This window comes from Scomber scombrus, chromosome 11 (assembly GCF_963691925.1).
Source record: "Scomber scombrus chromosome 11, fScoSco1.1, whole genome shotgun sequence".
Classification (NCBI taxonomy): domain Eukaryota; kingdom Metazoa; phylum Chordata; class Actinopteri; order Scombriformes; family Scombridae; genus Scomber; species Scomber scombrus.
In genome coordinates this window covers 15,743,020-15,759,616 of record NC_084980.1, presented here as the reverse complement: position 1 = coordinate 15,759,616, position 16,597 = coordinate 15,743,020, and the positions used below count along the sequence as shown (strand labels likewise).

Here is a 16,597-nt window from a genome sequence, read left to right as displayed (position 1 = left end):
CAAACTGGGACCATCCCCAAAAACATATTGTGGGTGTTCGAGCTGGATCCCCCCCCCCCCTCCTCACCAGCTTTTCAAAGCTACAGCGCTTTGTGAAGACCCCCTGGGAAGGTTCTGGCATCTCAAGGAATGTGATGCCAGAGAGCATGTGTGTGTGTGTGTATGTGCGTGTGTGTGTATGTCTGAGGGCACACATGTTTGTATGCAGCGCAGATAGTGAGTGGAAGAGCAGAGCTTCCTTCACATGTTGGGAGCTGCCTCGGCGTTCAAAGATTGGGCCCCGACGCACGCTTCACACCAAACACAACCTGCCAGGCGAAATGAAATTCCCATTATTTTTAATTAATCCCTAATTAAAATATATTACTCCACAGATTCCACAAATCTCTCTTAATATGCAAATGTGGCCAATTCAAGGATATTTACATATCATTAATTAAGGCAAGCACATTCTCTTAGTCTAATGAGCTGTGGCCTGGGTCTGCCAAGGAAAACTAAACGCCGGGCTCAGGAGTGAGTAAGCACAGCCACGGGGGGGATGATGACTCTTTGTTGAGTCAGGACTATCAACCGTTAACGCCGGGGTGAAGTAGACAACAACAACTCCTGTAGTGCTCAAAGGAAAAACCACCCTGAAACACTTTAACATCGTTAAAACCTGCTGCGGGCAATGAAGCTTGCATGTTTGTGCCTCTTTAGACGAGTGGTGTGTTTTTCTCGTTGCTGGGGATCACTGACCAAAAGAAGAGGATGTGACATCATGGTGAGATACTTCCAGCGGAGCTGAGACAGAGTCTGATATGTTATCACTGTCACTATCACTAGTAATCTGTCCTACATACAGTGAATGCAACAAGTTCATGCCCTTCTCTCTGGAGACCATTGAAAGGACTTATATTAAAGGCCCCAAGAAATGAAAAATACATTTCTCAGTTTTAATATCGTGCCTCTGTGGTAAGTGTTTATTTATTTCTTGTTAGAGGGCAAATATATTTCACAAATCTATATCAGAATATTTTTACATCAAAATCCCTGTCTTTTCTCCTCTTGTAAAACTTTCAAATGTTTTATGACTCATTGTGCACTGAGGGGCGTTTGGAAAAGTTGGAAATCAAATGTGACTTTGGACAAGTAGCTAGCCACACTGCTCATATAAAACTGCACTTTGCCCTTTGTGGGTCATAGTGCCTAACAGAAAAATATGGAGAAAGAAAGGAAGAGATGTGTGTTTGGATATCAGGCGGCAAAAACTTTTTATTTCCAAAACAATGTGGCTACTGAAATCTGATTTACACATCTCTCCTTCGTCCTCCTCCTGGTCTAACAAGAGGTGAGGAGGTGTGTGTAGAGCCAACAATCCTCTGTAGCTCCGTTTCTCTCTGCAGCTCCATGTCAAGCTAATCATTAAGCACCACCCACGTTTTAAGCGGTCCAAACAAATGAGATGAGATGAAATTGGATTTAAATCCCTCTTGTAACTGTACATTGCTCATATATTCTGTTCCTGTATGAAATATATCACAGTACAGAAGCTAAAGATGCTTTAATTTCCATTTCATGGGGCCTTTAAACGAACAAACTGAAACAAAGAGGTAAGCTTCGGTTAAAACCTTAAAATATGCAAATATTTCCCCAAATTTTGCCTGACATATTTAGTATCTTTTGAAACTTGGGGACCTCCTCTGAAAGTTAAAATAAAGGTTTTATGGGTTTGAATAATGGCTGCACAGTGTGAGTGTGTCATAACTGGGCCACTGGCAGCTCAGTGAGGGTATTTTTTTTAATTGGATACACATCATATATATATTTTTAAAAGTGTTTAGTTAAGTACTGTTCTTCTACGTTACTTGTACATCACTTGAGCATTTCAATATTATACTACTGAATTTCCATTTCACTGCAATTTGATTGATTGTGCTTTTTACTGCCTTTTTACAGTATATTAAAATATATAAATACATTTTCTATAGCATACTACATAAAATAAATTAAATTAGCTATAACATTAAAATGCTGCTTAATCCTTCAATAATCAATCAATCAATAATATTATTATAAACACTAACAGGACATAATGCATTTACTTTTGAACCTTCAAGTGAATTTTACTGACAATAGTACTGATATTACTGATAGTTCTGATATTTTTCTTATACTGCAGGACATTACATTTACATGTAATCAAGTATATTTACATTGTGATTTTGCCATTTTTCTTAACGAAACCCTTGAACCTTGAATAATATTTCCATACTGATACATAACAGTGTGACAACAAGTGCCTGAGGGTGGATTTTACCTTTAACTGTATTTTCAGTGCGCACCACTGTATGAGTAACATTTTATTAACTGCAGTACCATCTCCCTAATCATTAAAGTGAATAAGGGAAGCGCATTCAACAATTTTTGCAGAGTTGTTACATGGATACTATTCATGAATATCATGTTGTATTAGGAGATTTGAAGGAGAGTAAGAAAATGAGGTGAGGTGAGATGTACCTTGCCCATCTCCTTGTTCTCCCCTTATCCAGCTGCTCTAATTTGACACCTTGAGCATTGCAGGGGGGTAGGGTTAACTAGGTGGGGGAGTGCAAAGACACAGTGGAATTCATTAAGAATAGCAACCCCTCTCTCCCCTCAACCTCCCTCCAACGCTAATGACATCAGAGATTAGCAGGGAGCAGACTAGCCGAGAGACGGGAGGAGAGGAACAAGAAGAGAGAAAGACGGAGGGAGAAACCAAGAGGGAGGGGTGGTGCATGAACTGAGAAATATTAAAAATAACTGTATTTTTAATGGAAACAAATAAAAAGGTGAATGGCATGAAAAGGTGCAGCTGGAACACATGCAGTACTCTGAGTGAACAATCATACAGAGGCCTTGTTTGCCTGGTTTGGTGTGAGTGTATTTCTGCATCCTTTTAACATTCACATGAAATGAAAGGTTTCAAAAATTGCCATTTTGCCTCTGACAGTCCTAACACACTATGATGACAACCAACAACCGACTGCAGACCTTTAAAAACCCATTTATGCCGCACTTTGTAGGTTGGATGGACTGCAATCAGACCTTTTTCAACATTGTGATTACCACGTACTGGCACAGTAATCTGTGGCTGAAGAATTGGCTGGCTAATGGCAGTTTCACATCAGCCATCTATAGGGACCTTCCAGACAGGTAAAGTGGTAGTTGCAAGATATTGAAATGGCCAATGCCACCTGGGATGAAAAGACTTTAAAAAAAAAAAAAAAAGTATTAAGAACTTATTTTTTTCTCTCTCCAGAAGCAACAGCACTGTTTGTAAGATGAGCAGCTTTATCTTTGCAGTCACTTAAAACATCAAACACCTTGCTTTTCTCTCACAGCCACTCTGAAGCTGGTGCGTGATGTTAGAGCTGGAGGAAAAATGATTGAGGGGCAAGAAAAAAAAAAGTTTCCAAGCTGGGCTGAAATCCTTGCTGAAACGGTGTCCCGAGACCTTTCAAATGCTCATTTCCATTTATCTACCAGTGACATTTTTCATGACGTACTCTCTGGCAAACTATCTGACTCATAAATCCAATTCAAGCCTATTACTGAAGAACTTTTAAAGCTACCCTTCATTAATGTTAATGGGGTTTTTTAGTGGAGGCCAGTGGTGGTTAGGACTACATGGCTGCTTTCCCAAGCTTGTTTAACAGGCTCCGGACAGAGATGGATGCTTCTAGCAGTCCGATAGGCTCTCTGAGCCATCTATCATCCAGAGGACCCACCCACAGAGCTGGCGTTCCATAACAAAGGGCAGGCAGGAAAGCTCCTGATTGACAGCTTTATGTGTGTGGTGGCTAGTCAGACAGCAGAGAGGAGACATGGTATCTGTTTCTGGCTTTAGCACTGGCCCTCGTTCTGAAAATGAGTTGTGAAGAACAAAACAAAATAATGAGTGAGCGGGGGAATCAATCAATATGCCGACACATGAGATAAATGAGAGAATCAAACACACACAAAAAAACATCCCTAATGCTGCTGAGTAGGTACAAAACTAATCAGGCAAATGAAGCTGCCCAAGCAATGTAAACTGTTAATGGAGAGTGGTGTTAAGGCATAAACTGTTATTATCGTAAAGATTATTACCCTTACACCTCTAGACTTACTAATTAGCGCAATAAACAGCCATATTCTAAAATGTATGGCTGGGACTTGCAATAAACCCCCCACTACATGTCAATACAGATACTGCACAAATAAAGAGGAAAAACACTGTGCGACAGTCACTAAATTCCAGCTCAAAATATTAAAATCTATAATAATGTAACACATGTACAAGAAAATGCAAGCATAAAGTGCTTTGCTGCTGCCACAGCTGTAATCACTTTACGAGAGGCCACAGTTCCTCTCAGGGCTGTATATATTCTTGAAATGCGGACAAAAAGGAAAGGAGGGGTGTTTCAGAAGAGACACACTAAATTTGGACAGTAAGTAGTATCACCCCGTCGGCGCGGTACACCGCACATTCGCAACGCCCCATTTAACCGCACACAGCGCTTCCCTCTACTGCCTTCATTTGCATACTTCAGCGGGGCCCTGACGGATGAAGACGGATGGGGCAAAATCAGCCTCACTGAAACAACTGTTTTATCAAGGTTAAACTATCCAAGAAGCTCTTAACCCTCGCGCCTTTATCACACTACAGCTCTCCCAATATCAATCTATCAATATGATCTTCGGCGGGGAGGGGTGAGGGGGGTTGGGGGGGTGGGTGAAGACACTCTTCATAAACTCAAGTAATAGGAACATAAAGGAATTTTATGTGTTTAGGGGAGGAGACTGCTAAACATGGTGCTGAAGGACATGTCCAATAAAACCGGCTACAAGGTGGTGCCAGCAAGCCAAATAAAAAATAATAGAAGAAGAGGAGCAGCTCGCCTCGAGGCGTACGTGGAGTCACGGGGTCGTTGGTTCGTTCAAACCTTGTGAACGACTGGTTGAAAGCATGAATAAGAAATCGTCCGCACTCATTTAGCAACAAGGCTCAAAGTGAACTTGAACATGATACTGACACCCCCCTTTCTATAAAAAACAGACAAAACAGAGATGAGACAATGACATTTAGCAAGAATAAAAACACTGAGAAGATGCTTTGGAGAGGGTCCACATTATCTAAATAACCCCTCACAACATGACGCCATCCAGAGTAACTACAAAAGGGCTGAAAACTATACTAATAAAATCCATAGTGTTATCCTTATTTTATGACTTAAGCACAAACAATCAGCATATCAATAAATGATTAACAATACTGAGCTGTATCGCATTTTTGCTCTAACTGATTTTACATCTGTATATAAACAACCAATTCAAAAATGTTTTATGACAGGATACTGCTACTATAATCACAGACTGTTCCACTAAAATGACAAATTGTCGAGAATGCGCATTTGTGCACATAAAACCACATGTAAATACAAACCATAACAGCAAACTGCCTCCTAACTTTTGATCTTTGAAGGGTAAAAACTCTGTTAGAAGTGGCTTGGTAATAAATGAACAGAAGTATATAATTTGCTGATTATGCTCAAGTAGGGAAAAAAAAGAAAATGACAGCAATTAACATAATTTCAGTAGGAGTTAACTGTCCAGAACTAACACCGCCAAAGGCAAGCTGGCAGACAGAAGGCACAGAGGAAACCCACAGCTTACACTCTTTGGGTTGGGATAAGGATATCGACAGTACAGGGACCCGGCAAGGAGGCATCGTTGCATTATTAATCTTCATTGCTGTTACTGTGAGAGACTGTTTATGTATTTTATCTCGTTAGAAATCAGAGCTGAAACTGCACATTTTAAGGTGTGGCTACTTTTCACACTGAAAAAATAAAATAGTCTAGCTATTTTTTTTAAAACAGATTTTCTAAAAGTAACAAGTCATCCAATAGTAACAACAAGTTAAACCAGCTGGTAGTTGAGGAAATATAAAATTTCACTTTAATGGATTTTTATGAAGCACAATGCAATAATGTAAAATCAAAGAGATTTTTCAAAACAATTGATTTAGAGCAAGAAGATTTTTTATTTTTATTTTTTTTTTACAGTACATTAATGCATCACTACAGACAACACAAACATGATCCTTCTCTTTATTCATACATACTGAGGACCCTCTTTTAGAAAGAGCTTACAATACTTCAGAAGCGGATTTAAGGGCCCTTATCAGGTTCTCCAAGATGGTCTTTCCACTGCCAGGCAGCCAGGCCAAGTGTAGACCTCTGCTAACACTCGTGCTCTCACCCCACTGTGCTAAACGCTACCTGTGGTGTCACATCTGCCCTGGGAAGTGATCCAAAACTGCAGCACCCTGTGTCTCTATAGGCCCCATGGAATTAGCAGCAACAATCCCCAGAGACTGCCTGCCTGCCTATTTCTGCCCCTCCACACACACTCTAACACACGAGCAGGAAAAGTAGATACCACACACCACACTGAAGATTGCCAGCATGAGGCTGTTTGATTTTGCAGCCACAAAACAACTCTTTGTGTGGCTAAATTTATCATCTCTCTCCGCTACAGTATTTGTGTCTTTCTCTACAGTTCAATATCTCTTCTCTCTTTTCTGTGTGTGTGTGTGTGTGTCTGCATTGTTCTTTGTCTGTGCCTTTCCTTCCAGTGTAGGTGCCGAGGTTACCAAGGCTCATCTGTGTCCCCTTTGTCTCACGGCAACGGCAAGGTTTATTAACATAAATTAGAATAGCTCACCGAGAGACTACCTTGTCGCTATGCGTTACCCACGGCAACCTCTCCTCCACTCTCAATCCACCTGAGCATGAGCGTGAGTATGTGTGTGTGTGTGTGTGTGGACACGTGTGTGTTTGTGTGTGAAATAAAGAAAGAGAGAGAAAGAGAGCACACTCCCCTGCATCTAAATGTGAAACTACTCTGAAACGAGAGACACATCCACACCCATCTCTCCCCTGCCCTGATTAAAATAAATGGTGCTATCTGCACTGCATGACTCACTACACCATGGCATTACTATCAGTAATTGAAACATCCAATCACTACTAAGCCATCAGCCTCGCTGCTCTTCCCCATCTGACTCCGTGGCACCTGATTGAACACCTCACTGTATGGGAAGTAATACAGGATATGCCTGCTAGTTTATATGGAGAGATGCCGAAGAGGGACACATACACTATATGTGTCTGGCTGCATGTACAGTATATATTAAAATATGTGTGTGTGTGTGTGTGTGTGTGTGTGTGTGTGTGTGTGTGTGTGTGTGTGTGTGTGTGTGTGTGTGTGTGTGTGTGTGTGTGTGTGTGTGTGTGTCCCACTCGACATCATAAGCAGATATCCAGGGAGAGTCGGGTAGCCTCATTGATTGGTGTTGATTCCATCTGGGCAGCGAGCAGCGACTGACAGTGGATCTAAGCCGCTGCGAAAGGCAACCATTAATCTTGGTCCTGTTTAAGCAGCATGTATTAATTTATGTCATTTTTACTAAGTCAACCAGGGAAGAGAGCTTGCCATTTTACGTTTGACTGTTCATCGAAGTCGAGGGTGGGTGGGGGAGGGTGTGGAGGGTGGGGGGGTGGGGGGGTTCCTTTGTACAACCCCAGCATGCTGCCAACACGCCACTTACATCGTAGTGGCAGGGTGCCAGAGAAATGAGATCCCACACCTCGAATTAAAGGTTATCAACTGCCACGGCAACCATCTCCATCAAAGTGCCCATAAAAATCTGAATGTGTGAGTTAGATTTTTGATACAGGGAAGGATATGCCTCTTCAATCTAGCAGTGAGCAACAGCTGATGTGCCATGTGCATGCAACAAAAACAGATTTGTTTGGTCATAAAGAATGAGAAAGTAAACTGTATAATTCAGAGGTAGTTTGAGTACACAGTTGGAACCGAATGAACATATCAGTAATAAGATCTGCAGGTGTTTCAGCTCCAACAATATGAGGATATACACATCCAACACCGGCCTTACTGCGTGAGGCAATTCCACGAGACTGTGGAAAATCCAATCAAATCGAAGCAGCACCAATAAGAAAAACAATGGCTGAGGCAATTGCAACTGCAATAATGTCACCGAAGCTGTTTTGTAGACACTAAAAGCTGCTCCAGAGACAAACATCTGATAAAAAAGAAACTCCACTCCGCCATAGAGCAAATTTCCTCTCTAAAGCAATTTTATATTCGATAAGTGGGAAGGCATTCTTCGCGTAATGGATCTGAATATGATCTCTGTCAGAAAACTAAGAACACAGCCCTGTATAAAAGCCCAGTGTGCAAAATGGCCAGGACTGTTGCATCAGATAACTAAATTGAGAAGTGCAGGAAACAAAGTATAGATAGAGCAATACATCCATGTTTCTGTTGAATAGGTGAATTGATTTTACTTAGGGGCGAAAAGATGCGCTGTAAAACACGTATGAGGAGGGAAACATACTTATCTGTCCACTGACACACGCTTACTTGAATGCATGCAAAGACAGCAAACCCGAGGGAAATGCAAATTAAAAACATATTTATTTAATTTTTGTTTACGACAGAAAAAGATGTAGAAAATTGCGTCCATAACTACTAAAAAACAATAAAAAACACACACGCAATAGTAAACACACGCGCACGCCATACGTCGACACACAGAATATGACCATTCTACAGCCAGATCTGTTATCACGGCTAATTACTACTCCCACCTCAGATATACAGGGCTGTAATTAGCCTCTTAAAACATGATTAACATGTCTCAATTAAGCCAGTCAACATTTGCATAATATATTAGCTGTCCTAATTGCAAGTGAGTTTATATCAGAGGACAGGGAACAGCAAAAACACTTGCTGTTGTTTCTGAAGTGTGTATACACCGATAATGTGGAGAATATAAATATGAATATAGCGGAAATGTCAGTGTGTAAAAGAGAATCCAGCCTATTTATGTATGATATAACTCACTTTAAAAGCAAAGATAAACTTAAAAACATCCCTGCTCAGACCACTTACAAAAATATATCACTTGTTTATTATTATTCACTTAGATGAACATTTCTGGTAAGTGGTGGAAGAGTTTCTTGTAAACTCGCAAATCAAAGACCAGCAAACGTTTTCTCAGGAAAACTTCGCACTGGTTCTGAAGTTATTTATTTTAAGTTATTTATGAGAGAACAGACAGGGTCCTGTTCAGCCTTATTTCCGTGGAAACTAAAACATGGGGGGATAAACTGCTGCTTCGGCACTTCCAAGCCGGGGACAGATATACAGTCTCCCAGCTAGTGCGGGGAAACCAAGGACATAGCCATTAGTTTCAGGACAGCGCCACATTGGAGACTAATGCCTCCATCTGTCACTGGAGATGAGAGGAGAGTAACAAAGAGAGGCAACACTAACCCCTGAACTCATCATGGACAGCCATGTCAATTAAATACTGAAAAACAGCAGCACTGGGAGCCATAGTGACCAGTCACTCCACTGTTTCATGGGAGCAAAACTAGTACCTCCATCACCATTTGATGTTAATGTTACAGAAAATACCACTGCACTGTAATTTAACATTTTATCATGACAAACCTTTTTTTCATTTCAAACCTGCCAGCCAGGCCTGAAACAAGTACTAAATTAATTGTCAGAAAATCATCAACTAGTTTCAATGATTAGAAAATAGTTTTCACTGGTTCTAGCTTTTCCAGTGTGAATGTGTTTGCTGCTATTCTCATTGCAAATTGAATATATTTGGGTTTGGCACATAACAGATGCTTACAGACAACAACTTTGGGCTCCGAGAAATTGCCATTTCATACACTAAACAATAACAGCTAACAGCAAATTAATGGAGGAAGTAATCATCAGACTAATCAATGATGAAAATAATCGTTAGTTGCAGCCCTTGGACCAACACAGCACTTGTCAAATGAAATTCCTTTGATAGAAACTACTTCTCCCAGCTTTCATGCGTCCTGCCACATCAGGGACCTTGAAAGTGACATGATCAACAGTGCTGTGAATATCTAAAATGTGTGTACATGTCTAATTAGCAGCGCACACTTTGGGGGGGGGGGGGGCTGCAGTTAGTTGGACCGACTGATTCAGCAGGTCTCCAGCTTTGATAAGTTCAAGCGGTGTAATGCATTATCCGTCTGATCACATTAGTCATGCAGGAGCTCTCCATCTGACCCGAGCCTGCGTGGGGGTAATGTGAGGCTGCTGACACAGAGTGGCCTGACGAAACAGTCCCAGGCCCAACAGATAGAGAGTCACAGAAACAGAAAGAGAGGAAGAGAGAGAGAGAGCAAGAGAGAGAGAGAGAGAGAGAGAGAGAGAGAGAGAGAGAGAGAGAGAGAGAGAGAGAGAAGGCCTGAAATCTGACACCCAGAAACACTGACTTGGTGTCTGGCTTCTCTTACTTAGTCAACCTGTACGTGCCAGCTTCCCCTGCCGTAATGGTTCCACACAAACAAAGACGCTCTCCAACTCTCTTCACAGGATGTGAAGCAAGAACAGGAAAACAAATTGTAAGTGCTCTCAGGAACTGTAAGAACAATGATGATAGTTAAAGAACAAAAAAAAAAGAAACAAGTGAAGAGAGGCTCGTAGTCAAGGCTCGTAGTCAAGGCATTTCATGAAATACAACACTGGTGGTCAAAAGGAACGTCTGGAAGTGGTAACATGAACCTCCGCCGCTGGTTTTCCATAAACCAATGTGCGAACCTGAGCTTGTTTAAGCTTGCTAAATACTCTCCCACCATGACACGAGCCCGACCCCAGCGCAAATATACAGCGAGTGGTGGGGTGGGGTCATCAGTTAAGGCCTGCTCTATCTGCTATTGGCATGTGCTCCCGCCTTGTTTGTCAGCTGCTCGCCAGTGGACACCTCACTGCTGCAATGTCTCATATTGCTGCTGTCAACACTCACCCGCCACTAATATGCCATGAGGAAGAGGTGAGTGCAATACATATATGTATAACTACATGCAACAAATGATTTATGTTACAAAGCAGGAGGCAAAAGGTCGAGGAAACAGGGCTTCTTTAAATCTGAACTGCTGCTCGTCTCCCTCTGCTTGCACTTCTCCTTCCTCAAAGACACTCTGACTGCAACAATGTAAAAAGCAAGGAGAAGCTGACTCTTTATAAAGAATATAAAAAAGACCTGACAAATTACAGGCTGTATTCCGCTCGCATACACTGCACTCAGCACATTTGGCTGTAAATGCCATGGTGAAGGTTTGAGTCATTTTCTCTGTCACTGCAGTGAAAGGATTTTCAGTTTCGTCTGCACAAACCTCCTATGGGCGAAGATGAGCCGCAGCTCAGCAGCTCAGCCCTTCAAATGTAGATGGGGGGGTGGCGGGGGTGCACAGTGAGGTGGCCATTAAGTCTTGATTCTCTATAATGTGTCTTGGGTTATTCTAAACTTTTAAATGTTATGCTGTCCTCATAAAAAACAATGTTATTTAGAGCTTTTTGATTTGTGGTTTGGAGAGCATGTTTCCCGGCCCATAAATGATTCAATAGAACTGTAAATTTTAATATAAAAAAAGAAAAACAGAAAAGAAAATATAAACCATGGTGAAATATGCTCATTTCCAAACTTGGTCCTAAACAGAGGGGGAGAGAATTAGCAGGCCGAGGAGAGGCTCTCTCATCAGAAGCCCTCTGAAATCCTGGTTGCCAAGAAGGGTGGGAAGAAAGGAGAGGCAGGGGTAAAAGCCAGGAAAAGGTCCAAGTCACTTTGTTCTTCTTTTTGGAAACGAACTCTGGTTGAACCCACGGAGACGCCAGACAGTTTACAAAGAGCCAGGCATTACTCTCTCACTCTTCCAAGCCTTGCAATTTAGAAACAGGGGCCCAACCTACTATAGCTTCCTCCTCACAACCGCTCTCTTTAACCTTATAAATCTGTTGAAAATCCCAAAGTGTCTGCTAGCTCCTTCTCCCTTTTTTTTGTACAAACCTGTGCCAAACTCTGACTCATAAGAATGAAATGTCAGTGAATAACAGTTAATGTTAAATGAAGGAAAATGGTATTGCCTCCATACTAGACCTGTGTTTATTTTCAGCTGTCTTACAAGGCTGTGAATGCAACAACACCAGCAGACAAAGTGACAAGGCTCTCACAATAAACTCAAAGACAGCTCCAAAGTTGTGTTCACAGATAAGGTCATATTGGATATTTTGTTCTATTTCCTCCCTTGAAAAGCCGTCTCTTAAACAGCGCTCTGCCATATCCCTCAAGAGAATAATCACAGGCTTTCATCATGTGAGCCGCTCTTCTTTTAATCTGCTGTTAAGCGAGTAATAATTCACACATTCCTTGTCTTGACTTTGACCCTCCTTGCAAACATAAACAGAAAAAATCCCTCTGACCTGCCTCTGCATGTAACAGCTCACTTAGCAAACGCCATCAAACTCGGCCAAGGAAAACACACAGAGAGGAGTGAGAAAGCCCAGCCCAGAGAGGCCCAAATGTCGGCATGAAAACACTCCTGTACGCTGACAGCAACTCATCCGGGGCCAGTACTGCTCACATGCACGGTGTGTGAGATTTGACAGGGAAAACATGGTGCAAATCATTTGAAAATATATGTTTTATGCCATTGAAATTTACAATGCTAAGAGAAGAACGTCTCCATGACTGTGACCAGTGCTTTGTAGAATTATTACATTTAAATAATTAAAGAGAGGCTTAAAATATTATAGAGAAAAGTGATACTCAGGCACTAAGAATACACCCTTAAATCATAAAATGGACAATATAGTAACAAAAACCAAAGAAATCCAGCAAACAAAAGAAACTGTAAAACAGAACGTACCTGTTTTCTCCTTTATTTCACACAACACGTTGAAGAGAGCAGGTTTCATTCTGTGGCAGTTCAGTGCATGTTTCCTAAAAAAGGGACAGGAAACCACTTTCCAGATCAATATTCAAACAAGTGGCAACAGTCACAAAGCTGCTTAAAAGAACAGAGCATCCTGAAATCACCAAATATCATCATCAAGACTCAATTCACCCCAGCTGGTTTTTGCTGTAAGATGCAGAATCCAGAAAACATTCCAAGAGCCAAAGCAAAACAAATTTTAATAATACCCACATAAATTTATACCTTTTTAATGTATCTAATTTTTTGACTTAAATACACAATAGAGGATCAAAACATTTAGAAAATCCACATTTTCCTTATTTACAACGTACAAAATCCGCCCTGTAAAGATGATGTGTTTTGCATCATCTCTTGTGTTATCATTAATAGTTCAATGGGTCAAAACTATAAGAGAGGATCTGCAACATGTTATTATAGCACAGGATTACTATCTAAGCTCCTTTGAAACAAGGTAGAGGAGTCTCAGTGAAACTGAAGTGGCAACTGCTCCACAGTTTATAAGAAAAACCTCTGAAGAAATCACCGTAATCTTCAATAATCACACACTAATTAATAGTTTTGATAAAAAAATGTGACAGAAGTTTAATGGGAAATTCAAATACGAATCGTGACAAGTTCTTTTTTGTCGCTTTCACAGCACTTCAGTGGGCGTAATTGCTTTCATTTAGAGGCAGTCACCATACAAACCACAGTGTTATTATTTCGCCCTCCATCCCCGACAACATTGCCCAATATTTCCACGCTCCTATTAATAATATAAGTGTTGTTGTTTTGTTTTGTGTGTGTGCGTGTGTGTGTGGCCTCACCTCGCCTGTGCTTCGTCTAAGCTTTGGTCTGTGATGGTCATTATTTGCTGTAATATGTCTCCGATGTCCTGCTTCCTTCCCTCTCCGTCCGTCCCCGCCGTGCCATCCTGCATATGCTGCGCCAGGCCGGGGTGTCCGGCCATGCCTACCCCATGCGAGTGCATCAACCGCGGCTGCTCGTCCATCCTTGACCACGGTCCCTGCTGCCTCGCCTCCAACTTTTAAATTTCAATAGCAAGAAGAGAAAAAAAAAATCAGAGAAAAAATTATCCTCGGAAATTCCTCTGGATTCCTCTGCGTCTCTCTCAGCTCCGACACTCCTCCTTTTCCTTGGTAAGCTTTTCTGGATTTGGGAGGAGGGAGACTGACAAATCCCCTCTCTCTCTCTCTCTCTCTCTCTCTCTCTCTCTCTCTCTCTCTCTCTCTCTCTCTCTCTCTCTCTCTCTCTCTCTCTCTCTCTCTCTCTCTCTCTCTCTCTCTCTCTCTCTCTCTCTCTCTCTCTCTCTCTCTCAGCTGGTTTAGGTGAAATCTGATCTGAATCGCTGCTTTTGGCTTTGGCCACTCCTGCACCGCTACTGTAGGGGGGGGGGAAGACAGGATTGAACATTAAAGGCTCCTAATCTGATTAAAAGTGGAGCATCTTGTGCTCCTCTGATATGAAACCTGCGAGAGCTGGATGCGCCAAAATGCTCTAAACACTCAACTTGCCTTTTGGAGGTTTTTTGATTGCTACAAAGTAACCAGCAACTGTTATTGTTTCGCTTATGTCTGGTAACTGACTCATAATCAGAGTATGGATGAAAAGCCTCCGCCCCCTCGAGCCACGATTGGAGAAGAAGGAGCGCGCAAGTCCCACCTCGGTCCTCTCCGAAAACGTCAATCATCCTCCTTGGGAAGGTGGGACACTGTAATAAACATAAAGAGATGTGACCGGACCGGGTGGCAATACAGTGATGGATAGAGAGTGAATATGTAGCCTAATAAATAATTGTGAGTGGCAGTGAAGCTCTGACCCAACAGGACAGAGTGGTGGTGCTTGGAAAAGACACTCTGTCAGAGAGACTATATATTTTCCTGCTGAATATTTACATCCGTGTAATCAGTCAAAGGAATAATAAATCAAATTGAATTTATTAGAGCATGCAGCAGTTTGAGGGAGGCATTTTTACAAGCCTCACGTGCATGCTGTAACACAGGATCACAACAGCTGTTATAACAAATATATACTGATTCCCCAACATCCTGACACTCTGGGCATGAAAAGTAGTGTTTGTGACTGCTAGAGCTGCAACAATTGGTTAATTAATTGATTAGTCAAGCAACAGAAGTGTTACGCAACTATGGTCGTTTTCCACTGAGGTGCTTTATTTGAGCAAATTCACATGTTCTAGCTGCTCAAATGTGAACATTTTCAGGTTTTCAAAGTCTTCAGTGACACTAAAGAGAATATCTTTACTTTTCCACTGTTGGTTGGTCAAAACAAGCAATCTGAATATGTCAACTCTTTTCTGACATATTGTAAACCAAACAATTAATCAATGACTCAAGAAAATAATCATCAAATTAATCAATAATGAAAATAATTGTCAGTTGCAGCCCTAATTGCTATAATCGCTTAATCATTCCCCATTAACGCTCACTTTAAACAGTCTAAATAACAACACGGGTGTACTGCAGCACTGTGGGGTATTTTCCTTGCTCGGAGTCTCGTCTGTGCTTTATCCAAATGCCTCCTTCCCTTCTTTTACTGGCCCGACAGAAATCGATCAGTCCGTTTTCTCATTACGTGCTGAATAGGGAGGTAGGGCAGTAATTGTCACAAGGGGCAGGGTGAGGTTGAGGGTAGTGTTGGTGATAATGTCTGACACTCAGGAGCTGCAAGACTGCTCAGCACAGCCCAGAAATGAAAGTCTGCAGTCCAGCAGCCATACTGCTTTATTCCATTCCCTGTTTAAGAGGGTCGTAATGTGACAGAGGCTTATCTTTGTCTTGTATGAAGGAGACGGCAGCTCAGTTGTTACACGTTCTAAAGTGGAGAGAAAATATTCATGAGACATGACAAATATCCAGGTCTTTTTTTCCCTTTTTTCACACAATCGTTCCCTTATTCACCAGTCTGAAAAACAGTGAATATAAAACCACACTCTGGTGTCAGGTTGGTTCCTGAAATCCCGATCCATACCTCCCACACATCAGTTTTCTTAGGTCTGATTTAAAAATTCAAGGCTGCATTGATAAGTGTGAAATATGATCTCAACAGCTCATTCCTTTTGCTCTAAATTCAAATTTATTCCACTGTGCGTCAATAGACAGAAATGACCTTATTGCTCGGACGCTTTGGGTAAAGTAAACTTTGAATAGAATAAATAAGACCTTGTTTGTGACGCTGATTGCTGTATTCAGAAAAGAAGCATTTCAGCCCTAATGAAAGACAAAAACAATCATCTGACATTGAATATTTTCCCCCCATTAAAACCAAATGTATTGTTGCAGCATTAATGACCCCACAAAAAAAGAATAAACAGGATTTTATTATAATTGCAAATGAATTTTGATGTAGAAATATTCTTGTAAATAGCAGATGTTTTTCTGCAGAAGTTGCAGAGTTGTTTTTTCCAAGTCTAAAAAATGTTAATGCTAAGCATGTCGGTATTCCCAACAGGGACGTGAACTAGTTGAATTTGTTGGGCTGTGTTGTGTTTACCATCATCCAGTGAGGCTGCTCTGATGAATATGGAAGAGGACAGAATGTGCCATAGATTATAATACATTTGTGATCGAAAAACTGCAGGATTTGTCCTGATGTCTTGACATGAAACACCTTAACTAAAGTGATGTAATGTACCATGTGAGGTATTTGGATAGACTGCATGTTTAACATTTATAAGCAATAAAAAAACATTTAATAGATGGTTTATAACACACTTT

The 16,597-nt window shown here is 41.3% G+C and overlaps 1 protein-coding gene across 1 annotated transcript in view; it reads right to left on the bottom strand.

Annotated features, from left to right (window-relative positions):
* The window catches only part of pbx1a (pre-B-cell leukemia homeobox 1a), a 44,498-nt gene extending 30,526 nt beyond the window's left edge, over positions 1 to 13,972 (bottom strand). Inside the window, exons 1-2 of the mRNA XM_062428671.1 lie at positions 13,670 to 13,972; positions 12,795 to 12,868 (exon numbers count right to left, since the gene is read on the bottom strand). Of these exons, the coding sequence (XP_062284655.1) occupies positions 12,795 to 12,868; positions 13,670 to 13,854 (259 nt within the window). The 5' untranslated portion in view covers positions 13,855 to 13,972. The remainder of the gene's footprint in view (positions 1 to 12,794; positions 12,869 to 13,669) is intronic.
* Positions 13,973 to 16,597: the final 2,625 nt, after the last annotated feature.